Genomic DNA, 27,328 nt, shown 5'->3' with positions numbered 1-27,328 from the left:
ACTTGCACTTTTTGTTCCAGACCACTTTTTTTCTTCTTCCTATCCTTGGGCTGTTCTTTTCTGACAAAGCCATCAGTGCAATGCTACAGGGAGTGCCTATAGAGGACAAAGCATCCATAATTTGGACCCCATGGCTCCCAGCTCAGTCATCCCCACCCGTGCAGGCATGGTTCTAAAAGCAGTTCCAACAAGCTTCCAGTTTCAAACTAAGTGGCTTACTAATTTAAAGAGTAACAGCATCCCCATTTTAGAAAACTCTTGCTATTAAACAGCTGCTCTTGACTTGCTGTCATTTCCAGAAAAGAAAGTTTTATTGATATTAAGAGAGGTCCTGGGACACCGTTGTTGGGGTGGGAGGGAGAGATAGGGATGGGACAGACCAAAGCTAATGTAGTCCTATAATCTGAAATATTAAGACTGCAATCTTACTGTCCCTCAGAGGGCATCCTGGGAACCATAGGATGGAGCAGACCTTCCTCCCTGCCCACAGAGAGGGAGGTCTGGGGCCAAACCGCCTCGCTGTGGGTGTGGAATCCTCGGCCACCCTTGCTGCTGGTCCGCCCACAATGGCAACTGCAAAAAAGGGGACATTCCAGGGGAAGCTTTGGATTTGATGGATCCCGACCCCCTGATGCACACCTGGAAGTGAGAGAAAGGTACCCTGGCACTGGCGTACTTATTTTTCCTCCATCCACCCTTCCCCTACACACACATGCGCACATGCGCACCTTCCATCCTGCTGTGACATGAACCTAGCAGAGCACTGAATTTGGTGGTCCTCCTGCCACAATCCACTGGGAAGCAGACCGGTGCAAGCCTGTTGAAATCAGTGGGAGCAGCGCATCGTGTGGAGCTTCCTCATCGATTGTGACCTAGATCCACAGAATTTGGGATTCATTTTTAAAACAAGCAGTCAGGGATCAGAGGGTAATATGTGGTGGATTTGGCTGAAGCACCTGTTTAAAATTCTACTTCTCATCAATATAAACAGATCAGTTTGTGTGTGTGTGTGTGTGTATATATGTGTGTGCGTATGTATGTGTGTGTGTATATGTGTGTGCGCGCGCGTGTGTGTGTATATGTGTGTGCGCGCGCGTGTATGTGTGTGTGTGTATGTGTGTGTGTATATATGTGTGCGTGTGTGTGTGTGTATATATGTGTGTGTGTGCATGTGTGTATATGTGTGTGTGTGTGTGCGTGCGTGCGTGTATATATGTGTATGTGTGTGTGTGTATATATATATATGCCTCCTGGTTTTATAATATATTTTAATTACTGGCACTTCGGCTAATCTTCAGTTGTTGAAATATATAATAATAATGATAATACCACCACCGGAAAAATAAAATCACCTCAAAAATATGGGCTTAACAAGTGTGTATAAGAGACCATTAAGGGGGCGGAGGGGAGAGAGAGAAACCCATCCTGGAGCATCAACTGAAGTACAACTGAAAAACTTGTTGGTGGTACCTGGGCAGAAAATCCAAATGGTGCCTCCAGTTGTGATAGAAACATTGATTTATTGACAATTTGACACCCTGTGATGGTACTCCAAAGCTCTCACCCTGTCAAATGTGAGAGTGTTTAAATTCTCTCTGCACTGAACTCTGTATATATAAGCGAGGCACATCTCAAACAAGCGATTGCACACCCTGTCTCTCCCTCCCTCTCTTCCCACCTTCCATCTTGCTTGCATCTCGCTTCATTTTCTTCAGCGCCCAGCCAACTGCAGCCTGCCCAGGAAATGCAGCGTATTCTGTGGCTGCATTTTCAGAGTGCAACATCTGTCTGTCTACAGCAATTGGAATATGTAGCTAAGACGTAAATAAGGTGTTGCCGTAAGTGCACACAGTTAAGAGACAGAGTGACCGCCTCTCCCAGACCTTAAAAAAATGTAGCTGTGGTTGGGGGGGGGGGGGCGCTATCCTGTTTGGGACTGCAACATAGGGAAGGGGTGCTTAATCCGTTCATCCTTGCAATGTGTTCCCATTAACCCCCCCACGCACACACTTAGCTGCTGTTGGCACCCAAATGTACCGCTGCAGTAAATGGCACTTTGGGGTACAGATGGTTGTGTGTGTGTGTGTGTTTCAATGGGAAAATAGTGCAAGGATGAAAAGTTTTAGGCCCCCCCCCTTCATGGTGCTGCAGTCCTAGCCTGGATCCCCACCTCCCCCGTAGCTGCGATTTCTTTGTTTAAAAAAAAACTGGGAGAGTCCATTGCCTGGTAATGGGAGTCTCATTTTAAAATAGAAATCAGTGTTTGAGGTGCTTCAAAGCATGCCTTGTATGTGCTCCCTAGGAGGCAGTGGGTGGGTTCTCTGTTAAAATGGTATTAGGGCCATAACTCTTCCATCGCCGGGCTGGCACCATCAGCAAGTGAGGTACAGCTTCCTTGCAAGAAACCGTCTAGGCAGTGTAGGTCTATTAATTTTCTGGGGAATAATTAATGAATTAATTACACCGGAAGGCATTTGAATATTCAGAAGCCACTGTGTAATTCTTTTAAGTTGGTCTGAGATGCATTTTCATTCATGGAAGGATATGCAAGGACTTCTTATGACAATTTTTGCATATTCCTTTTGATGTGCCAGTCGCTGTATAGTTGTTGCTCCAGTTGAACTTTGCCCTTGCGACAGCCCTGCAAGGTAGGTGAAGCTGAGGAATAGTAACTTGGCTGAAGCCCTCCAGGATCTGGAGGCAGTGCCGTGTCCTTTGCTTGCACTGGTCCTGAGAAAAGTGTTGCTCCTAGCTGCTCTGGTTGAGGGGTGCCTTGCTCACTTCTGACATATGAGGGAGGGAGGGAGGGACGCCCTCCTCTCTTTCTGTGCGGGGACGATTGCTCAAAACGTCCTGGGTGCAGAATAAAGGGACACTTAAGAACTCCTTTTGCTTTTTGGTGGGCTGATGGTGTGCAGCGGCCTTTAAAACCGAGCAGTGCATTTTAAAGGACTTGCCGGAGGACGCTCTCTTCTCCATTTCCTCCCAGCCCGTTCTGTGTGGGAGTTTTCTCGAAAGAAAGCAGTCGCCGAGCAGTTTTGCTTGGAGACCTGGTTTTGGAAAAGCAGATACAGCCTCTCTGAGAGGAGTCGCAGCGTCAGGAATGAATTATTTTTAGAGCCAAACCTTCGGAAGCGCATTACCAGCTGTATAAAATATTAATTGCCTCTGTGGTTCTGCTCATGTTTCATAACGGGCTGTCTGACTGTTGTCAGCGTAACACGGGCCTGTAATGAAGTCCTTTTGTTTTAGCATTCTGCGCCCCCCGCCTCAACCTCCTTCCACCACCAGGAGATGAATGAGTTCCCGTTTGGCAAATTGGAATTTAACAAGCTAGAGGGAAGCCTTGTTGCACCAGAGTTGTGTGCATGTATCATGCGTTGCAGTTCCGTGCAGATGTTATAACGTTGTCGATTGTAGAGACTGATGGTTGTATTTGCCCTGTTGGCACAACAGCAGCCCCTCAGTTCAACCTGGGCACATGTGAAATTTAGAGGCTTCTGTTTTAGTGCAGATGAATATTTTACATGCTCTTTAAAATACAGAGAGAGAGAGAGAGCGCGCACGCGCCGCTGTGCTTTAATGAAAAATCTCTGTGAAGGGAGACTTAGAAATGCCTCTGGGTCCTCTTGAACAAACTCCACTCCTCAATTTCCAGCTCACTTACTCGCCCTGTTGGCCGGACAGGAGATCTTCCCTTTGGTGGAGTCTAAGGGAGCGCTTTCCAACTCCTGGTGTGGTTTGGAGGGTTGCATTTTCCAGAATTCCAACCAGTCGCTGCAAAACTTTCTCCATGTTAGGAAATGCTGCCCCTGTCGAAACCCGCACGATGGAGCTGTCTTCGAGGAGGGGCCCAGGGATGCTCTTCCGTTTGCCAGCCAGGCTGTGTTTCAGACGTTGCCCCAAGGCCCCAAGAGGTCAGGTGTGCTGTCTCCTAAAGGAAGGACCGTAGCGCAGTGGTAAAGCACTTGCTCTGCATGCCAAAGGTCCCAGGCCCAGGCCCCAACCTTTCCAGGTCAGGCTAAGAAAGAATCCAGCCTGAAAGTTTGAAGAGCCTCTGTCAGTCAGTGTGGATAATCCTGGGCAGGAGGGATCAGACGTCTGACTCAGTGTGAGGCAGCCTCCCATGTTCCTAAGGAAGCCTCCTGGTCTGCAGAGGGACGTCGTAGAACAGTCTCACAATTAGCCACTCACCCACGCAGGTCAGTAGTGCCGGCTTCAGATTTCAGGGGACTTTGGGTAAGAAGGTCCTTCACTTGACCTTATTCTTTGGGTTCAGTGTGGCCCAGAGGAAGGAGATGGCGGCAGCTACTCCATTTTCTCACTCCTTTCAACTATTCATTCAGTCGGAAGGGGCAGGCAAACAGACAGCAGCAAGGAGGACAAGCAGGGCTAGGCGCCTCGGTGGAAGGGCAGGAACGACGGCAAGGGCCTGGTAGGTGCCTCCTGGCCCTGAGGACTAGTAACTTTTCCATTGGAGCTTGCAGCCAGCTGGCCCCTGGCACTCAAACTAGCTTGCAGTGTGCAGCTATAAATGCGTGGCTCAGCTCAGATGCTTCCCCGAAACATGGTTGTGAAAGATCAAGAGCAGACCTCTCCATGCTCTTTGAGCTGCTGGGTGCTTTTTTGTAAAGCTGCAGGCCTTTGTGGGCTTTACGAGCTGTTTGCCTTGCTCCAGCCCTCCCTGCTGTGATTGGTTCCTGCCTCCTTCCGGTTCATAGACCTTGGCCTTGGTCGAGCCGGGATTAGGTGGTGAGACTGTTTCTGGACCGCAGCACTCCAGACAGCACACACCTCTCCATAGAAAACTAGGCAGAGGTTCAGGTCAAGCTCTTCTCCTTGACATGTTAGTTTTCTGCATGCAGGGAATTGTTTTGAATGAAGGGCCAGTCAGTCTCGTGAGCTTCCGCTGGCAGTTGGAAATGGTGTCGCCCAGACACAGGTCTTTCCCCCCATTTAGGGAAAGGGCCGTAGCTCACTGGAACAGCACATGTTTTATGCGCAGAAAGTCCCATGTTCAATCCTGGCAGCACCACTTATGTTGTCTGGTGACGGTGATGAGAAAGGTTTTCCTCTGCCTGCCAGAAATCCCGAAGAGCCACAGTCAAAGTAGACAATGCTGGACCAGATGGAACAATGTTCTGACTCAGTATGAGGCGGCTTCCAATGTCCTGTGCGAGAACCAGTCTCCTTATCTGCGCAGCAAAACCGAGTGATGCTCAGAGGCGCATTTCTTCTTCTGCCCCAGCTTGCTTACGCTATACTTCTCTGGCCCCTTGCTTCCCTCTTCTGGCAGCTGACCTCCACCTGCCTCTCTCACCGTTGACTGTGTCTTTGGTTTTGCCACCGCCTTCGAGTCCTGCAGGGAGGGCGTCATGATCAGTCCAGGATGCCTTCCGCTGCCCATGCCTACACCAGGGGGCTAATTAGTACTGCGTGCCCACCTCCCCTTGCTCTTTGAGCAAGGCTGGCCATCTATAAAACATGACACAAAACAGAAGAGACAGGAAGTCGTCAGGTGCCTGAACGGAATATTTTATTCCGCCCAATGCATTTCAGAAGAAATGTTCTTCCTTGGGGGGATGCTTACCTTTCTTAAGAAGAAAACCTTCCCCTTCGGGTGTTTTTTTTTAATCATCTATAAAACATGGCCTGGAGGCTTGGATCCAGACTTGGTCTTCCAGTTACCCCATCCTCTTCATAGAACCAGGAAGTCACTCTTCTTATGTATTTATGAGGCCCGGCTGCTTGATTCTCATGTTGGGCTTTTCTTCCTCCTCCTCCATCATTTGGATTTAAAACCATATTCCAAGGAGAAATGGATACTCTCCAGGTCTCCCCTTCCACCTGCAGTGGGTTTACTCTCTTTTTGGAGATGACATGGGTGGTCCCAGCACACTCCCCATCTACAGGGATTTTCATCATTTTGGCTCATCAGCATGCTAATTGCTGTATCACTAATTATGCCCTGAATTCCAGTTGATTTTCTTAATGAGACAGCTGGGTTAATTATGTAATCATATGATTACATTAGCCTACAGTGCCCCAGCGCAAAGTAATCCACGCGGGTGTGTGATGTCATTGTGGATGCAAGGCTCACAAGGGGCGCATTGAGCATTTCACCTAATGATGCGGGGGGGGGGGCTAACTTCCATGCTCTCTTTCTAAACAGTTACATGTGAGTATTAAAGGTGTGTGCCATGGGTGGAGCGCATTTTTTCAAAGATTCATCTCCACATTGATTAGTGTCGCACGAACCCCCCTTCTTGGGAACAGGCCTTGCATTTAATATAAAGCAAGCTTTCCCAAACTTTGAAATACCTGGTGAGTGTGTTTTCTGGATTAAAATTGGTGTCGCCCTTCAGTCTTAGAGTAAAAAGTAAAATAAAAATTGCATTGTCTATATTTTTTATTTAAAATATTTATACTCCATTTTTCCTCATAGAATTTTACGAATAATAAAATACAGTAAAAACCACCGTATACAAAAAAAAGAGCAAACAATAAAAGCCAGTAATAAAACAATGTAAGAACGGCCACAGAAAGAACGTCATGGAACATGATAAAAAGCCAGTGGAAAAGCAACAGCAGAACAGCTCTGAGAATAATGGGCAGGCATCGCTGTTATACTGGCGGGGAAACCGAATTAACGTTACCTTCTGGCATCTTAGCCTCCCTGTCAGGATTTGGGAACGAAGCTGTGTTCGTTGGACCCTTGGAAGGAACCAGCACATCCATATGGACGGAATTCGGTGCTCTACCTAAAGTATCCCACATTGAGGTCTTGGGGTTTGGCAATCGGACCAAGGTCTTGTTTTCACAGAGGTGATCAAGCCGCTCGAGACAGCTCACATGGTGAAATGATCTTCCCTGCAGTGAAAAGCAAAATCTCTTTGCACACAGAAAACTTGTTCTAGTCGTCTTCTTGATTTGCTAGTTTTCTATGTGCAGGATCCCTCCTGTCCCCTGTATAGAACATTTCATCATGGGAGCCCTCACCAGCTGTCTCAAGTGGTAAAGCCAGTGGAGGCTGGTGGCTCCGATTCCAGTGGGGCTGTGAATCCGCTCCATGTTTCAGTCCGAACCAGCCAGAACTCTAAACAAGCTATCCAAGGTAGGAAGCCACCAGTCTCCACTGGGAGCCACCAGACATCAGAGCCACCAGCCTCCATTGGATAAAGCAGAGAGACAACTTGACCACCTTTATGAGAACAAGACTGTTTCCCAAACCTCAAAGTTTGACAGACATAAATTTGGGGTCCTTTGGGTGTGGGGCATCCCGGATTAGGGCCTAGATACAACTTGAGCACCTAACGTTCTGCGTCATTCTAAAATCCATTGCTTGTTAGTATGTTTTATTCTTGGTGATAAATTTACATTGATTTATGCTCTGTAGAACATGTAATAATTTCTATAGCATGTTTTGCAGTGCTTATAGTACTGTTCAGTGATTATATATGTAATTCAGGTACACAACAGCCCTGTGTGTACGCCTTTAATACTCCTCCCCCACCCCTGGGCACACCCTCAATATTAGAGGTGGAAGAACAGAGCCTATATGCCTGTGGAGATGTTCACACAACATGCTAACTCACAACACGCTTGTTACCCACCCTGAACAACCCAACAGCAAACCATGGATTCTCAAGGTGGCTTGTTCTAGAAAAATAAGCCATGCTGCATAGTTAGCAAGCCACCCTGTCGAAAACACCCTGGGTTCAGACAACTAGCTAACCCATGGTTTAACAAACAACCCGTGCTCAACCACTGCGTTAGCGTGTTGTGTGAACACCCCCTATGTCTGCATGGAGATTGAAACCTAGGTCTTTTCACCACAGTGAGCAATTGTTTTCTCTTCTTCCTTACCCCAGCCTCCAACAATTTTGCATGATTATAGCACTAATCTGCATATTTAGTGAGCAGGTTTCTCATCTAACCCTGAGAACTTGTCTGGATATTCCTCCCCACTCCACCCCCACCGTAACTTTGAGATGTTTTTACCCCAGTTGGATAATGAATGTAAATGTACCTGGGCGAGGGAGTATCAGATTTTCAGATGTTTTGCCCCAGAGCTACTTTTAAATGTTGCACTTGATACGTTTCTTAAAGGGTTTAATAACCAAGGTGTTGCTTGCTCTTTTTCACCATGTAGGTTTACATTCCGTTTTTACGCACCTAAGAGAAATCGCTGTTCTTGTTCCAGGGTGTTTACATACACCAGAGTCTTAGTATAGCAATATCTATACCAAGATAATGTGTACTCACCCTTAAAATGGCCCTTCTTAGGAATAATCTTGAGTACCCCAATACTTCCTTCTTAATGCTTGTTGCATTTTTAGGTTTGAAGAGTAGAAGTCATTGGGCTGGTATGTATCTGAATCATGTCCCCATCAGTATAACTGTGATGTAATTAAGTTTTCTTTAATAGAAGCCATATAAATTAAAGTGGGGGAGTCTGTTTCAGCATAGCCTCTTTAACATATCCCAAAACAATATTCAAAAGCTGCTGACATTTTAATCATTCATCTCGGCTTAAGCAAAGTTTGAAGTTTAATGCAAGGAGATGGTTTTAACATTCTCTTCATACTTTATTCTGTGACTGTTTTGCTTCTTTGACATTAACCTTTAATAGAGCTAAATTAAATATACATATCCTGATGAATAATTATGAGAGTGCCAACATTTTCATTTACAATATAATGCTTTCCAGGGATTTGGGAATTTATTGACTAAAGGTTTAGTCATTATTCATTTTATAATGTAGATGTTGGTAGTGCCAGAGGTGGGGGGTGGGGAGTGATGGTTAATATAAATTCCTGGCTAATTTTAGTCTAGGATTGCCTTGCTGGTTTGCATATCTTGTAGGCCCTTCAAAATGAACATCCTGGATTTTTTTTTTAAGTGTGTACTGGACATATGTGTGTATTGGGGGGCCATGTACCCCAGTACGCCAATACCAAAAAGAGGAAATGCATCACTAAAAAAGAGGATAAAAGGATACTGATCGGCATGTGCTGATTTATATCTATAGATACAAATTTGGAAAGAATTACTATACTTTAAATACAAATACAATACATCTTCACCACAGACAGGTCTAAATGTTGGTCGGCAACACACACACACACACAAACCCGCCCTCACTTCTTCAGGTTCTTTATCTTTCAACCCTTCAAATAGAGGACACCTTCAAACAGAAAACTGTTCTATGTAGGACACATGGCCATCCTATCCAGTTAGGGTCGTAGCAATATGTTAAGGATGGTTCTGGTACGAGCTCCTTGCCCTTACTTTGAAAGCGCTTCATGATCTCCCCCCACCATCTCTCCTGACATATCCCAGCTTTCACTTCTCTACCTCCACCAACACCAGCAGCTGCCCAAAGGTCTCTTGTTCCCTTAAACAACTCTGTCCTGTCTTTCTTGCTGCTCCTTATGTCTGCAGCTACCTCCCAGATCACCTGCATGACATCTCCTCTCTGACTTCCTTCATATCCCTTTTCCCAGGAAGCATTTGGCACAGCTCCTTCGTTCCTGTACTCCACTGTAAGAAAGCCAGACTCCGCAAAACAAGAACATGTACAAATTCCTCTCCTGCCGCCATTTCCCTTCCCCGTTCTGAATGTTGGTTTGTAAACTCCTCAGGGCAGGGACTTTCCCTCTTGCCCACTATGTACCTCAATGGGACTATATAAATCAACAACTAATCATTTTTTATTTTATTTATTTTTATTAAATTTATTAATCGCCCATCTGGCTGGTCACCCAGCCACTCTGGGCGATGTACAACATACAGTAAAGCAGTTTAAAACAATAAAATTCTACAGTAAAAACATTTTCTAAAATACCCTAACCCACCCCAAATGCCTGCCTGAACAACCACGTTTTTAATACACGACGGAAGCTCATTAAAGAGGGGGCATGGCGGAGTTCCCTAGGGAGGGAGTTCCACAGAGTGGGGGCCACCACAGAGAAGGCCCTCTCCCTCGTCCCCACCAGTCTAGCTGTCCTGGCTGATGGGACAGAGAGAAGGCCATCCGAGGCTGATCTTGTTAAGCGGCCTGTCTGGTGCTGCTGGAGGCGCTCCTTAAGATAGGCTGGGCCGGAACCATATAGGGTTTTAAAGGTCAAAACCAACACCTTGAATTTGGCCCGGAAAACAACTGGTGACTAGTGCAACTCCTTCAGCACTGGAGTGATGTGATCTCGCCGGCGGCTGCCTTTAATCAGGCGAGCCGCCACGTTCTGTACCAGCTGCAGCTTCCGAACCGTCTTCAAGGGTAACCCCACGTAGAGCGCATTACAGTAGTCTAAACGAGAGGAGACCAGGGCATGTACTACCGATGGGAGCAGATGGTCGGGAAGGAAGGGGCACAGCCGCCGTATCAGATGGAGTTGATACAGCGCTGTCCGGCTCACAGCTGACACCTGAGCCTCCATGGACAGCTGGGAGTCCAAAATGACCCCCAGGCTGCGGACCTGGTCTTTCAAGGGTAGCCGTACCCCATTCAATACCAGGTCAACATCCCCCAGCCTCCTCTTGTCTCCCACCAAAAGTACCTTGGTCTTGTCAGGGTTCAGTCAGGGTTCAGCTAATCATAGCAGACGTGACTAAGCTTTTGGTGAGTGTGCGACATTCTAAAGCCTGCCACTCCAGGGTGCAAGAGTACCCCCTGGGGTATCTCTAAACACCTACTATTTTTATAACACCCTTCAATTTTAAAAAAAAAAAAAATCAGGACAGTTTACAATAGGTCATGAAACAATAGAAGAACTACAAGGAAACAGCAGCACCAAAAATGGGCACTGCAGAATTAAAAGTATGTTGGAGATTAATCGCTTGTGAAAAATGGTGAAGGTCTTTAAAAGGGGGCACAAAAAGATAATAAAAGCCTCTTTGCGGGGAGAGTTGTGCACGTGGCACCTCACAACCGCAAGGGCCTTCTCCCCCTGTGGGTCACCCACCTCACCGCAAATGCGGGAGCGCCCAGAAGAGGGCCGGTTGATAGGGAAGAAGGCTCTCCCTCTGGTATCTGGGTCCCAAACCGTGTAGAGCAGCAGCGTCGAGCCCCTTTCAGCCCGGTGGCCAAATTCCTTTTCACAGAAGCTTTCGGGGGTTCCATTCGGTGGGCGAGGCCAAAGGCCACAGTGGCAAGGCTAAAATTACCCCAAATACCTTCTGAGAGGTGTTCCAGCCATTGAGTATGGGGAGGAAAACTGCATAAGGTCTGGGGAACCACCCAACAATCGGTGGTTGGGGGAAGGAGGTGGGGCCCTCTGAGGAACCCCGGAGGACAGGATTGGGCCCCCAGTCCTGAGGTTCTACTCCCCTGATGTGGAGCCTCAAAGCGAAGCATCAGCATTGTCATGGTGGTTGTTTCAAGACTGGCATTGTGTGACCCATTTTGTGCTGACTTGAAGGTTCTGAGGAGTCTCCCAGGGCACCCATCCCTCACAGGTTGAGCACCGCCTCTCTGGACTGACGGACCACCCTGCAATGGTCCCTTGAGGTACAGTTTGTTGGGCCTCATCCAGTCTGTTGCTGCTTTTATGCAATGCTGAAGCATTTCACTTTCTCCCCTGGATCCCATGCAAAGGAGAGAGAAGCCCTTTCCGTGCACGAAGGGGTAAAGCGCTCGGAAAGGGGCTGCGGGGCCACACCTCTAGCCCTGCTGCCAGCAACGCGTTCGTGTGGAAGTCTGAGGCAGGGAAGCGTCCACAGGGAGGCTTCCCCAGGTCCTGACACAGGGTCAAGATGGAACCCTGCAGGACCCCGAAGCATAGCTGCCAGAATTCCCCCAGCACTTCTTTCTGGTATCAGCCCTCTAGAAACTAGCAGAACCACCAGAACAGTTAGCCCCGAATCGTTCAGCCTCTCCAGAAAGACACCTTGGGCTCTGTTATCCGAAGCAGCTGAGATACCCAGGAGAATTAGCAGCCCCCTGTCCTTCTCCATTAGGCCATCCATTCATGCACCTTGTCCAAGCAGGGGATACTGCAGCGGTCGTCAGGATCCAAGGAGGGTTTCTTCCAGCAGGACCATCCCCCTTCTGCTAGATGAAATTAATCGAGGTAAACAAGGGAGGATGCGAAGAGAAAACTCTCTGGAAAAGACCCTGATGCTGGGAAAGACTGAAGGCAAAAGGAGAAGGGGACGACAGAGGATGAGATGGCTAGATAGCGTCACCGATGCAATGAATATGAACTTGAGCACACTCCGGGAGAGAGAGCAGGACAGGAAGGCCTGGCGTGCTATGGTCCATGGGGTCACGAAGAGTTGGACACAACTGAACGTTTGAACAACAAACAAGGAAGGAGCAAGTGGTGGGCCACACTCCTTAAAGCACCTTCTCCACATCTACAGGCCACAGTTTGAAATTCTTTCCATAACCCAGTACCGAATGGTGCTCTGGACACATCCAAAGACACATCCGTAGTGTTGCATGCCTCACTTCTTGAGTGGCAAACTAGAGGTGCGTGAAAGCTCTAAGAGTGGCACAGCAAGGAGGAGTTTAGGGTGCTTATGGGCAAGATTAGGAGAGCCTCGAGGCTTGGCTGTGGACTGGAGTCAGCACAACACTCCCAACTGCCTCTCACCCTTGCTGCTGTTCCCCAGCTCAAGTGATTAGAGGGAAAGCCTTGGCTTAGACTGCCATTAGATCCAAACTTCTCTCTTGCCCACAAGTGCCGCAGAATCCTCCTCTTTGTGCCACTCTTAGCCCATCTGTGCCTCCAGTTCGTCACCCATGGAGTAGGGCCTGCTGCGCTCCAGGCTCTGGTTCAAGGCATGCCCCATCTTACATCCTCAGCTCTGAGAACAGACAGAGGGACCCTGCTTTGGGGCACATCCCCTCCACATCTTGTTCCAGGAGCCTCCACCTGTGAGAAACGGTGGCAGCGTGATCCATTCAACCAGCCAGGTCATCAGCGGTGTGATGCTTCACTGGACAGTCCTGTCGAGGCTTTCGCTCTCGATCTGCCACTTAACTTAAACATTATGATTGCTCCCAAATTCTCCCCGTGTTAGGTAACTTTCAGTCTTCTCTGAGCAAAGAAACGCAACGCAGCACACCCTGCCTCTCCGCTCAACATAACCCAGTGCTGTTCTTTTATAAACTCTGGCGCTGGGATGACATGTTGCAAAGCGCCCAGGCTTGCGCTGAGTGCGTTAAGAGAGGTACAGCGGGCTTATTATGTGTTTCCAGCAACTGAGGGTGGTCTGTAAAATTAATGATTGTGGCGGCTGCAAATTAAGCGAGCTCCCTAATATGTACTGTTGTTGATCCTCCAAGATCGGTGTGTTTAACATTCCTCGGCAGGAGACTAAATCTTCGTAGCCATTTCACAAGTGATGCTGGCGCCCACCACAGAAATGTATGCGGCGCTATTTTATGAGACCTTTTTGGATTCCAGGATTCTCCTGCTCCGGCTGGCAAGCTCGGGGCCAACCCAGCAGCTAGGGAAAGCGTGTGTGTCCAGCTATACGCGGCAGGTGCGACGTGGCACCTTTGTAGAAATGCTTCACGTGTTAGGCTGCCTGGGTGCACGGCAGAGGACAGACGGGTGATCACCCACTTGATCAGATCGGAAGTCAACCGGGCTGCTTGAGTGCTTCAGTCACATGCTTGAAAACACTCAAGAAGCCTAATTCTGCCCCACCTCCTGCACTCTTCTTGTCAATTCCACTGCTTCCCCAAGAAAGCAAAGGTGTCTAGGTCTGTGAAATCCAAAGTCCCCCCAAATAACTGATGTGTCTTATGGGTGAAACCTTCCGACACAAAGTAGATCTTCTGTCCCGGACAAGTAGAGTCTGCTGCTGGTAAATAGGAACTGTCCAAGCATGTAGTTATGGGACCCTCTTACAAGGAGGGTCCCATAACTACAAAAGACTGCAAGATTTGCAACCATAAAATCCAGAACCTTCCAGAGAAATACAACCAAGCAAACTGGATTTGGTAGAAGGAACACGGTCTGACATCAAATATGTACATGCGCGCTCACCCAGACGTGCACCAAGTGATTGCAGTGGGTTTTTAATGGTTCTGACTTGATCTTCAGTACTGAGTTTGTTTTTCTGATCAACCGCATCCGTGTCTTCATATTGTTCAGATCCTGTTCCAGCCCTGGATCTGGGGCAGCAGCTCCAGCTGAAAGTCCAGCGCATGCACGATATTGAAACGGAGAACCAGAAACTTAGGGAAACGCTCGAGGAATACAACAAAGAATTTGCAGAAGTGAAAAATCAAGGTAAGGGGGGGGGTGTCCGGGGGGCAGGGGAGTTCATTTTTATTTATGTGTAAACGTAAAAGGTTGGCTTCATTTCAAGAAAATTTAAGATGAGGAAATATAATGCTACTCAGTAGAGGAAGACACCCTTCATAAAATCCAGTTCCCCGATGTCTCTGTCTCACTGCAGCATGACCAAGAACAGAACCCAAGATGAGGGTGTGTAGATGAGGGGGTACGAGCAAGCATGTTCTTGTCACCCCTTTAGTTTTGAATTGTGTTTTCTCAACTAGAATCTCCTTTATAGCCTCATCCCTGCCTTGTTTAAATCTCTTGTTTCCATCTTTGTCTTTAGTGATTCAGCTGTGACATATTTCTAACTTTCACAGTAGCCATTTTTCAGCACTTCAGCATTAAGGCCAGCTACATGTGTCAGCGTATATCTGACTCTATCCCAGCTATCGCCTACGCTGCGTTGCAGTGAATGCTTAGTAATGCGCCATTTTCTCGCTAGATTAATACGTGATACTGCCTAGGCCTGTGCAGACTTCACTATAGTTACAGTTTTTTTATCCCCAGGGTAGAGTATAGATATTGAAGTAATGTAGGTTAGTTATTTAAGCAGATGGGCAAAGCGTTAAAGTTGGCCATTGTACATGAAAATGCCATTATCTCAAGGAGCAAGCGCTCGTCTCTCAATAATGCTCCAGATTTTCGTTCCGTGTGTATGGCCGGCCTTTGCAGCCAAGCATGTCTTGAACCAGGAAGGAGAAGAGAATGTGTTCAATCCAAAACCGTTTTCCTTTACGTGAGACCTGTGGTCGCCCTGAAAATATCCAGTTCTGGGCATTCCAGCAGCAGCAGAATTACTCAGGCATCTGCAAGCTGGAGAGTTCTCAATTGCAAAGGTAGCCAGCAAGTTTTAACCTTTTGGCCTGCAACCAAATACGAAGAGCGGAGAAGCTATTTATTTTATGGCATTTCTGTATTAGAAGTGCAATATGCAAGAGTAAAATACAGGGCCAGCCCTAATTTACATCCAGTATGTGTCTCCCAAAAATAGATAGTTCTATGAATGATTCCTTGAATAGAGAAGTCCTCAGCTGATGATGAAAAATGGACAAAGTGATGGGTGTGTTTATGTGAACTGGACAAAGCGTATGCTGGCACAAAAGAGGTCCTGCCTTCATCCCAGACAGATTTCTCTTACATTAGCCCCTCCTTGCATTTTGAGGACAGATTTCTGTTCACATTTCCTAGTCCACAAACATAGCGGCAACTGCTCCTTGCTGCGTTTCTGCCGCTGGCATGAGCTTCCTCCTGTTTCATGTACCTCTCATCAGCTCAGCCCCCCTTATGTCAGGAGGGCCATCCTACAATTAGGCAGGGTGAGGTCGTGAATTAAAGGCCAGCAGTTGGTTAATTTCTTTACATTTCAACCACGCTGGGGAGTGAGTGCCATTTGGACTTTCTGGTTCAGGCATCGAGATACCTTGGTCTGTTGTGTTGTGGTGGGACCATAGATCCCTAGTATGGTGCAGACTTTGCATGCAGAATGTCCAGGTAGGGCTGGGAAAGACCCCTGCCTGAAACCTCAGAAATCAGTCACTGTAGACAGTACTGAGCTAGGTGGGCCAATGGTTTCTCCCGGTTTACGGCAGCTTCCTATTATTTATCTTTACTCTGTGCAGAGCCTAACTGGGGGCTCTTCGATAAGGTATCTTGCAGCTGCTGTTTCACTCTGCTCTGCAGTCAGGTTAGAGAAACCTTCACTCTGCTTCCCGGCAAAGTCCATTGATCCTTCTCAACCTTAAACATTTAAAGTTCAATTTAGCATTTAGGGGGTAAAAGGTCTCCAAAGGGACTCGTAGCCATTGATTTTGTGTCAGAGTTGAAGAGCTAAAGTTTAAGCCACGCGGCTGCTGCTGCTGTGCCTACAAGATGGAAAGAGCTCTGCACTCTGCAACCACGTGCAGTTGTTTACCAGTCCTTTTCTTTCTCCTGTCGGCTTCCCCCCACCCCACCCCGTCCTCCCCCAGAGGTGACAATAAAAGCACTTAAAGAGAAAATCCGGGAATATGAGCAGACCCTGAAGAACCAAGCTGAAACCATCGCTCTTGAGAAAGAACAAAAGTTGCAGAATGACTTTGCCGAGAAAGAAAGGTAAGTTGATGTGCACGTGTATGCGTGCGCAAACATACGGCACGCACATGCATCATAAGCATCTGTTGGGTGGTGGTTTGGCACTGGTTGACAGTGGAGTCAGAATATCATCCCCATCCCCTGTCCATCTCTGGTTAAGAATAAAATTCGAGTCAAGGGCTGATTTTAGCACCTCGCACACTAAGAAGGTGAGTTGAGAACCAGAAAATTCCTAGTTCACTCTCCTCAGGCTAGCTTTAGGCACACTGTTGTTGATGATGTTGTTGCTGTTGTTGTTCCAGATTTTTCAACCTGCCCTTCAGTCAAATTCTCAGGGCAGTTCAGATTAAAAAGTACAACAAAACAGTTAAAATTATAAATACGAGTAAAATATGGAAATGAACAAGGTAGTGAGATCTCAGGCACCCTAGAAGTAGTCGTCGAAATTAAAAAATTAAGTCTAAAGAGCTCTGGAGAAGAATAACATGACTGAGATCATGTATGTGAAGCACTTTGAATTCTTTAAGTGTGCTCCATACATGCAAAGCGCGCTTATTGTTTATACTGGGGTGCACAACCTGCGGGCCGCATGCACCCTTGGGTGCTGCAATTGTGGCCTGCAGAGCCGTGGGGATCCCACCCAGAGTTTACCTTGCAAGCACTATTTATTTTATTTATTTCATTTCTATACCGCCCAATAGCCGAAGCACTAGTAAGGGGAAGCCTGGGATTTCCTTGCCAGGGCTAGCACCAGAGCAAACAAGGGGAACTCTTCCCTTATCTGCGGTCTCTCTTGAAGGAGTGGAGACAAGGAACAGTTCCCTTGCTGGCATTAGCAAGAGAAAGCCATGTCTGGGGTTTCTTTGGGGGTGGGGGGGTGGGGGGGAGTGTGTGCCCCTAGCCCCCCAGCAGATCCTTGATGCGGCCATTGAGGCTGGAAAGGTTGCACATCTCGGGCCAGTGTGGTGTAGTGGCTAGAGTGCTGGACTGGGAGTCAGGAGATCCGGGTTCTAGTCCCCACTCAGCCATGGAAGCTCCCTGGGTGACTTTGGGCCAGTCACAGACTCTCAGCCCAACCCACCTCATAGGGTTGTTGTTGTGAGGATAAAATGGAGAGGAGGAGGAGGATGCACACCGCCTTGAGTTCCCTGGAGGAAAAATGGCGGGATATAAATGTAATAAATAATAAAAATAATAATTACTCCAGGGATTCATATTTTGGGCAGAACCCTAGGCTGCTCCCCTTAAACTCCCACGATAACTCTGGAGAGCACAGACGTGAAAGCAAGGATATGCAGCAAGCAAGGATATGCTGCTGTTGGGGAAGTGTGATTTCTGGAAAGGTTCAAATCTATCCTCCCCGTTTGTCTTCCGTAGCTAGAGCAGGCTTTCGAGGCACATATCTTCTCAGTGTTTGAAATCTGTAAATCAGTCATCCATAGCTGGCTGTCATGGCATAATTACCTGTAAAATTATTTCCACTATAGTGTGGATAAACAGAACCATTGGAGCACTTTTTGTAACATGTGTAATGAAGTCTCTTCTCATATCTCTGTAGCCAGCCTTTACTGCTAGCCATTCCAGTTATCCAATTTGCTATTGATGTTCCACTTTTCATTTTTGTGAGAGTGCCCAGGCTGGACAGGAGGTGATGGGAGTTGTAGTCCAACACATTTGGAGTGCACCAGTTTGGGGAAGGCAGGGATGTGCAGAAGGCAGATCTCCAGGTGTTTTGGACTTCAGCTCCCAGAAGTCCCTGCCAGCATGGCCAGTGGTCAGGAATGCTGGGAACTGAAGTCCCAGGCACCTGGAGATCTACTGTCTGCTTGTCCCTGTTCCAGGGGATGCACTCAGAGACCCTTGGTTCTAGACAGGATGAGGAAGTCCTGATCACCCCACAGGATGAATTCAAAACAGGTTCAGCCCAAAGGTCCCCTTCTTCGGAAGTAAGAAGCCTTCCTCCGACGGAAGGACTCCTTCGGAAGTAAGAAGCCTTCCTCCGACGGAAGGACTCCTTCGGAAGTAAGAAGCCTTCTTCTGACAGAAGGACTCCTTCTTCGGAAGTAAGAAGCCTTCCTCCGACGGAAGGACTCCAGTAGCAAGCGCTGTGTATTACGGCCTGGAGGTGACCCGGGCCCCACAGCAGGCCAAGGCCGTCTCGAGGCATCTGGAGAGGACGAAACAAAGTGGATGCGCGAGGTGGGGCAGGATGGAGAGGTGGGGAGAACTGCACTTTACACGCCTCGCCAGTGTGGGCGTGTGCCAAAAGTGTGCCTCGCCGCTGGCTCTCCCGCACCCCCAAGCTGGGAGAAGAGGGGGCTCCACAGCTCTTTCCGAGCTCCCAGCAGTGAGGCCTGAGCAGGCTGGCTGGAGAAGGGCAGCGCAAACCATCTCCCTCCCTACGTGTGCAATTGATAACTCTTTGTTTTTATTTCCACTTCCTACGTTACCTGGAGGTGAATATATTTTAGGTGGCCCTTTCTCAGTTTGCTTCTCTTCTTACAGAACGTTGCAGGAGACCCAGATGTCGACGGCCTCAAAGCTGGAGGAGGCCGAACAGAAAGTGCAAGCGCTGCAAACAGGTTTGCCGTTTTCCCCTCCTGCGACTGGGACAAGCGGCAAAGGGAGAGGCGGGCAGCCTTTGGGGTCCATCCAAGCACTTGTTGCAGGCACGCTTTGCGGACGCAACACTTGCTGTCTCCAAACCGTAGCCCAGAGACCGCAAGCATTCCCAGGGGAACTCAGTCCCGCCTACCCCCACGGCCTGCTTGAACCCCTGATTAGCATCGGCTAAGGTTCATCATTACGTCCTCACTGGCACTATCTATGGCAGCGTGCAGAACGTCAGGCCCAGGGGCCACATCTGGCCCTCTGGTGTCTCAATCTGGCTTTCTGGGATTCCCCAGATGGCCACGCCCCCGTTCCCCCAACCACCAATCGTTTGGCGGTTTCCCGGTTTTTGTGCAGTTCCCCCCCCCCATCCTAAAAGGTTGAAATGCCTCTACTAAGGCTGAGTGACGGGCAGCAAGAGCTTGGAGCTAAAACGTGCTGGCATTTTTGTAATTTTGGCTCCGCCTCTTTTGCCTTTGGCCCCGCCCACCACTGGAATGTGGCCCCCAAGAGCTTCTCCGGAACGGAACATTGGCCCTTGGGCTGAAGGAGGTTCCCCACCCTTGATCTATGGTGACCGCAGTTCATTTAAAAACCTGGCATAGGAGCTAGTAAACAAACCCTGATTCGAAGGAACAACACTGCAGGTGTAATGCACCACCAGTCACTACTGACCAAGGAAGGGAAAACTCTCGTGGCGACATTCTCATCCCTCCCCTCCTTCCCAGGGTTTGGAGATCACCAGCGTCATGTCTGCACCAGGCCTTAGTTGGATGCTGATCAGCATGTCAAGCTGCCATTGCTGTGAATGGCTTACCGCAGCCTTCCCCAACCTGGTGCCCTCCAGATGGGCATGCTGGGAGTAGTAGTTCCAACATATCTGGAGGGCACCAGGTTGGGGAAGGCTGGCTCAGCATTTTGAACAACCGTCCATTTCAGAGGGTCTCCGCTGGTGGGATGAGCCACACACGGTTTGAAAGTGCTTTAAACGTCTGGCGTAGAAACGCCCTGACAGGAGCATCACACCAGTGATTTGGCTGCATTTTTGCAGATGTGGCAGTCGTCCCCTCACCTGTGTTCCCAAAACCATTGGAAGGTGTGAAGTTACATATCTTCAGGCACTGCTATGCTGGCTTGGAGGCCAAAACATGGCTCTGTCCACAAAGGAAATCAGTGATTTACTGCTTCACACACATGGGAATAATGCAATATAAAAGGACGACTCTCACGCCTGCAAAAACGTAACATGTGAATAAACCCATTCAGCGATGATGATGGCAGACCCCTTTGCTACGTGATGAGGGTCAGGACTAGCGACTGAACAGGGCCGCCAAGGCAGGCCCCGATGGAGGGACCACTCAGAGCTACACTTGGCATCTCACCTCAGTCCATCTGCTGCCTAAACCACGATCGCAGTTGTGTCTGCATCTCGGTGTCTGCCTTTCTCAGGGGGGCCTGGAGAGTGGGGATGGTGAAGCAGGAAGGTGCATCCCCCACCCCCAGTAGACAGTAGCAGAGGAGGGCTTCCCCTCCTGCGGGTGTTCATCCCTTCTTACCTGCAGCTTGTTCTTGCCCATCAGAGCTGCAGCTGGCCCGGTTGCTGGCCCGGTCGCTTTCCCGTCTGAAGCCAAACCAGGTCCCCGAATGAACCAGCGCAGACGGTTCATGTCACAAAAGCAGGTCCATAAACAGACTGCAGGAGGCTTAGCTAGATAGAGCAGGACAGGGTCTGGAAACTTTCACAGTTCCTGGAGGAGATGGCAGTTGGGGTTGCTTGTGTCTCCGTGTGTTTTCGAAAGGAAGGAATTTTGAAAAGCTTTTAAGCGTTGTTTTTCTACAATGTGATTTTGTTTGTTCAGAGAGAAGGCTTAATGCAAGATGACTTCTCAGACAGAGAACAGTTTATAGTTCAGTAGTAATTGAGTGGCCTTTACAAAAAAAGACAAAAACATGATGTGGCCCTTTCCATGTCAGTAATGCCTTGGTGTGTTGCCGTTTCCCCTCCCTTCAGCCTTGGAAAAGACGCGGACGGAATTATTTGACCTGAAGACAAAATACGATGAGGAAACGACGGCAAAGTAAGACTTCTCAGCCTCTCTTTCGATACATGCTGCATGTCTTGTGTACTCTGCTGCCTTTCGCTCACTGGGCCAGGGAAAATAGAAACCGAGAAAAGTTGGGGCTGGTTCTTAGACCTGCCAGACCCATGAAGACTCACAGCCACTTCCTTTCTCCTGACGTATGTGACTGTGCCGGCCGAGGCTTCTCTTACATGTTGCATAAACGCAGCCACCACGTGGGCATGAGCCTTTGCGTATGCTCAGATGAGCATGGGAACGGCCACCTGTGTGGTGGTGGGGAGGAGGGCTGAACATTACAGGAGCATTGTGCTTGCTGCTGCCTGTGGCCTCGACCCACACTGGCAAGGGAAGTCATCATGCTGCGACCCCATGCTAGGCGATCTTGATGTTGGCTTACGAAGGTGTCTTTCAGTGAGTCCGACCAGTGGCCAGTGGAGGCTGGTGGCTCTGATGTCAGTGGGGTGGTGACTCTACTCCGGGTTTCAGTCAGAACTCTAAAGGAGCTATCCAAGATGCGAGTTCAGGCTGAAACCCGGAGTGGATGCACCGCCCCACTGACATTGGAGCCACCAGCCTCCACTGGCCATTGGTCTGTTTAACTCTCTGTATTCTCTGCTTTGACTAGCAGTGGCTCTCCAGGGTCTCAGGCAGTGAGAGGTTTTTCCCAGCCCTGCCACATCCAATTCTTTCAACTAGAGAGACCGGGGATTGAACTTGGTACCTTCTGCATACAAAGCAACTGCTCTCCTACTCAGCTGTGCCCCTCCCCAACATTTCATCCATGTTCGTGATCAAAATGATGTGGGACGGAGCCACAGGGAGCAGAAATGAAACTACTCGGAATTCCAAATCCCGTGAAGTACTAGTTCCCCTCTACTCAGCACTGGTTAGGCCTCATTTTGAGTACTGTGTCCAGTTCTGGGCGCCACAGTTTAAGAGGGATGCAGACAAACTGAAGAGGGTTCAGAGGAGGGCAACGAAGATGATCAGGGGACTGGAAACAAAGCCCTGTGAGGAGAGACTGAAAGGACTGGGCATGTTTAGCCTGGAGAAGAGAAGACTGAGGGGAGACAGGAGAGCGCTCTTCAAGTCCTTGAAAGGTTGTCCCAGAGAGGAAGGCCAGGATCTCTTCTCCATCATCCCAGAGTGCAGGACACGGAAGAATGGGCTCAAGTGACAGGAAGCCAGATTCCGGCTGGACATCAGGAAAAACGTCCTGACTGTTAGAGCAAGGCAACAATGGAACCCGTTCCCTAGGGAGGTGGTGGGCTCTCCCACACTGGAGGCGTTCAAGACGAGGTTGGGCAGCCACCTGCCAGGGATGCTCTGACTTGGACTCCTGCACTGAGCAGGGGTTGGACTCGGGGGTCTTGTGGGCCCCTTCCAACCCTATGATTCTATGATACTCCCATCATGTGTGCTGGGGCAGAATGGGTGCTCTTCTGTGTGTGGTGATTTTCTGCCACCCTTTTCAGCTGTCCTGTTTGGACTCCACTACCTCTTCCTGCTTTTATCTTTAACTCTGCTAGGCGCTAGCTAAACGTGCGTGGTGTTTTGCCACAGGCTGTTTGCACAATAAAGGTTCAATGGTTATTTATCAAGGTTTTTAGTCCAGAGTTATTCTGTGGTAACAGCCCCGGATACATTACATTTCCATTCCCTGCTTGTTTTGCTCACAGTTTAACCACCAAAGTGACTAAGAGCTGTATAACAATAGAAAACATGAAAGAGAATTAGCATAGTCAAGTCGGAGCTACAATCCCCCCCCCCCCCCGCTCCATTTCCATGCAGCAAAATAGGGAGGCAGGATTTCAGCCACCGGAGGAGATGCCATGTCCCCCCCGCCCCAAATCTCCCATCATGCGGCATTACCCTGAATGGGCTTCTGGGAAAAATCCATGGCAGCCCCCAAACTGCTGGGTCTACCAAGGTCCCCCTGCCCCCCCTCCCCCGGGAAACCCTTTCAGAATGGCACTACGTGATGCCACAAGCACTGTTATGACTCAGGATTCAGGGGGTGGAGGGGAGGCACATAGCAGCCACCAGGAAAAGCATTGCTGCCGCTACTCCAGAATGGGACGCAGTGAAAACAGTTAAGCTGGTTGGTCCATTTTCAGCCCCGTTTCCTCCCTTCCTGAAATGGTGCCCCAAAGTTCTCTGTGCAGATCTTTCAGCTCAGACCTACATATGTTTCCTGATTGTCGTAGGCCAGCCTTCCCCAACATGGAAGCCTTCCAAATGTATTGGACTACAACTCCCACAATCCCCAACCTGCGTGGCCATTGGCCATATTGTCTCAGGATGATGGGAAGACGTCCAGCTCCACATTGGGGAAAACGGTCTTAGAAAACTGGGAGGGAAGGTGGTGTACACGCAAAATATCAAAAAGGAAAAAAAAATCCAAAAGCATCCCTGAGTATGGACTGTAATAATATATTTTTTTTTATTGTGCAGATCTCTAAAATACTCGCGGACTGTAAACGTTATTTATTTATTATGCAGATCTCTAGAAATGCTCCACACGTTTCGAGACCAGGTCTCTTCCTCGGGAGCAAGTGATCTCTTGGACAAGCCCGCTTCTGATTCCGTTGAAACGTGTCTGTTCTGTCATCCAGCACCCCGTTGGGGAATGCTGTCTTAGGCCATTCTGGGGCCGCCGTGTCTCTCCATCTACCACCCTTGCAATAAAAGAAGGGGTGATCCTGCCATGTTACCCTCCGGGGTTAAGCATTGAGTGTGATGAATCTGAGCTGGAAGTGGGTTTCAGCATGTTTTATTCCCCGGATCAGAAACATGGCGGTGTGTCAGTTGTTTTCGGAATGTGTTCTGGGAATGGCGTGAGAAGGTCAGTAGTAGCAGATGAGCTTCCCTGCAAAGTCAGGTTGGCCCCCGCTAGCGAGCAAAGCACAGCAGCAAGGGAGTGTTGGGCGTATTCTTGGCTGTGCCCTCAGTTCCTCTGGAGCATAGCTGGGCCAAAGACGCCAACGGGACGTAGGGCACTTCCCAGAATCCTCTGCAATACGTAGATATGGCAAAGAAGCTGGATTTGGAAAGTATTCCCTGAAAGTAGACATTTTGCAAGTGGCTGATTTATATGAACTGGCTTCCTGTAAATTACAGGGAGTAGGAGGTCTTAGTAACTTCTTCCGGCCCCCTCCCCACTTCATATTGGGGATCTTACTGTAGCCCAGTAGCAGAGCACGTGCAGGAGGTCCCAGGTTCGATCCCCGGCATCTCCAGTTAAGGCTGGAAAATCCGCTGACCGAAACCCTGGCGCGCCACTGCTGTTCAGTGTCAACAGTTTGCTGCTAGGTGGACTAATGGTCTCACTTGGTATGAGACATAGGAACGCAGGAAGATGCCTTATCGTGAGTCGGACCCCTGGTCCATCTAGCCCAGTATTGTCGACACTGGCTGGCTGCAGCGGCATTCCAGCATTTCAGGAAGGGGTTTTTCTAGCCCTACCTGGAGATGCTGGGGATCGAACTGCTGACCTTCTGCATGCAAAGCAGGGACTCTGCCACTCAGCTACAGCCCCTCCCTATGTATCCCAGGTTAAGCTGTGGGAAACCTTGACCCGGTCCAGTTCCAGGAAGGTTTGGGTCTCTTTAATGAGGTTTGCGGTTTTACCTAAGAGAAACAGAAGGTGGTGCGTAAGCTGTGACAGGCGTTGTGTTACTTATTTCTTACATTTCTATACCTCCCAATAGCCAGATCTCTATTTCCTCACATAGTCACTTGGCAGATCGCACAGGAAAATGCTGGGGCCTCAAGGCTTTGTTTCCTGCAGCCACTGCCCTTTTTTCACTTCTACTTTAATATGGCTCTTTTCTTTTTCATTAGTTTTATAAGTATTCTGAGATACAAAGTGCTGTGAAACTCTACATTTCACCAGTTCCTAGCAGTGCTGTTGAAGTGAGATTTCCCTAAGGTGATGATATCACCACTGCCACCATGCCTAGTTATTTGTTGGTTCAACACCATTGATTTATACGGCGCTTTACAAACTTTTGTAAACAACCAACCAAAGACCCCTGCTGACAGTCTTACTCCAAGGGGAGGGGCGGTAGGGATGACGGCAAGCCAGGGCTGTACCACATGCATAGGCTTGGTTTCAGTGGGGTAGCTCTTATGAGTAACATCCAGCCTGGAGTCCTGCTGAACTCCAAGGTTTGCTCACTGCTTTGTGACATTTCAGTTGGTCCTCATAAAGGTGGTATAAACAGTTACACTTATGATGTTAACTGCCTCGAGGGCTTTGCTTTGGTGTGGAAAGGCAGGATTTTTTTTTTAAAAAAAACTTCAGATAAATATTATCCTGTTCTAGCTTTTGGGTTTTTTCCTTAAAGGAGCAAGACTATTTTCTAATCCTCATTTCTAAATGTAACCCAGCTTTAAGCACGCATAATAGCGTTTGACCACATTCTTCCCTCCCTCTGTTGTTTCCTGCACATTGTATTTTAGATTGTAAGCTGCCTGAGGGCAGAGATCTGTCTTTGTTGCCCATGTAACTTTTGTAAAACGCCATGTACACTGATGGCAAGGTATAATAATAATTTTAAAAGTCACTAATTGGGGAAAGGACAGAAAACAAAGGGTAGGAATAAACAGTCAATTCTCATAATAGAAGGATATTAACCATAGAGTCCTCCAAGGAGCTGTGTTGGGACCAGTTCTTTTTAACTTGTTCATCAGTGATCTGAAGTTTGGGAAAGTTGTAGGGTGACCAAGTCTGCTGATAACACTACGTTATTTAGGGTGGTTAAAACAAAAAGGGATTGTAAAGAGCTCCAAAATTGGGGAAATGGGCATTAAAATGGTAAATGCAGTTCAGTGTAAGCAAGTGTAAAATGATAGACATTCAGGCAAAAATCCTAACTTAACATAAATGCTGATAGGGTCTGAACTGGTGGTGACTGACCAAGAAAGAGATCTTGGGACTGTGATGGGTAGCTTGTTGAAAATGTCGACCACCTGCTGTGAAAAAGGCAAATTCCGTGTTGGATGTAATTAGAAAAGGAAGTTGGAATAAAACCGCCAATTTGGAATTTTGAGAGCGCGTCATAGGTGCTCTCACAAAATGGCCACCATGGTAGCACCTTGCCCATTCATAAAATGGCTGTCATGGCACACATGGCCTGTCACAAAACGCTCATTTCCCAGAAGTCAAACTGGTGAGACTAAAAGAAAAGTCACTTGCCTAAGAACCTCAGTACAAGGCAAAGGTGGGGTCTGAGCTCCAAAGCACAAAACCGCTCCTTTGAATCCAAATAAAGATGGCACTGGAGGGCAGCACTTCACTTTGTAGCTTGCCAGCCTCCCAATTAAAAAAATAATCATTAAACATATTTTAAAATAAAATAAAAATCAGGAAGAACAGGGAGCAAGGAGGGCCCCAAGAGAGGTACCTATGAGCACATTGGTACCCATAGGCACTGTGACAGAGATCCCGGCCTAATACAAACTTTTGGTGCCACCATACTGTGTCCAATTCTGATCACTGCACTTCAGAAAGGATATTGGAGAGTTGGAAAATTGCCAAAAAAAAAACCAAAATGATCAAAGGGCCAGAGAAACTCCACCTTGAGTGTCAGTAGCCGCCTTGAGTGCCATTTTCTAGATAGAAAGGCAGGGTACAAATCAAATAAATACATACAAACTCTCCTATGAGGAAAGGTTACAATGTTTGGGGCTGTTTAGCTTACCCTCCAAAAAGTGAGTAATGGGAGACATGACAGAGATGTACCAAATGATGCCTGGTGTGTAGAAAGTGGATAGGGAGACATTTCTTTCCCTCTCTCATAACACTAGAACCCAACGGGGTCATCCCATGAAGTTGGATGGTGGGAGATTCAGGACAGATCAAAGGCAGGACTTCTTCACACAGCACAGAGTCAAACTATGGAATTTGCTGCCACAAGACATAGTGATAGCCACCAATTTGGATATCAATGGCTACTAACTAATCCAGATGGCTATATATTACCTCCAGTATCAGGGCAGTATCCTCTCAAGCCAGTTGCTGGGGAGGTACAGTGGAAGCATGCTATTGCCCTCTTGTCCTGCTTGTGGGCTTCCCATTGGGGCATCTGCTTGGCTGCTGTGTGAATAGAATGCTGGACTACAAAGGCCTTTAGTCTGATCCAGCTTCTTATATTATATTTTTATTATTATTAGATTTATTATTCGCCCATCTGGCTAGCTACCCGGCCACTCTAGGTGGTGTACAATACAAATAGCAACACAGAATACAACAAATTTACATAATCC

The 27,328-nt window shown here is 48.2% G+C and overlaps 1 protein-coding gene across 10 annotated transcripts in view; it reads left to right on the top strand.

The window, feature by feature from the left end:
- The window catches only part of CUX1 (cut like homeobox 1), a 337,359-nt gene that overhangs the window by 183,013 nt on the left and 127,018 nt on the right, over positions 1 to 27,328 (top strand). For all 10 annotated transcript variants that reach the window (XM_084823412.1, XM_084823413.1, XM_084823415.1 and 7 more), the window contains exons 5-8: positions 14,109 to 14,246; positions 16,265 to 16,388; positions 18,873 to 18,949; positions 20,989 to 21,055. In XM_084823412.1, coding sequence (XP_084679538.1) covers positions 14,109 to 14,246; positions 16,265 to 16,388; positions 18,873 to 18,949; positions 20,989 to 21,055 — 406 coding nt within the window. The remainder of the gene's footprint in view (positions 1 to 14,108; positions 14,247 to 16,264; positions 16,389 to 18,872; positions 18,950 to 20,988; positions 21,056 to 27,328) is intronic.

The sequence above is a fragment of the Heloderma suspectum genome, chromosome 16 (assembly GCF_057233095.1).
Source record: "Heloderma suspectum isolate Gila_16-S chromosome 16, 16-S_ref, whole genome shotgun sequence".
In the NCBI taxonomy this organism is placed as follows: domain Eukaryota; kingdom Metazoa; phylum Chordata; class Lepidosauria; order Squamata; family Helodermatidae; genus Heloderma; species Heloderma suspectum.
Note: the sequence above shows the minus strand (reverse complement) of the source record. Positions and strands in the feature narration are given on the sequence as shown.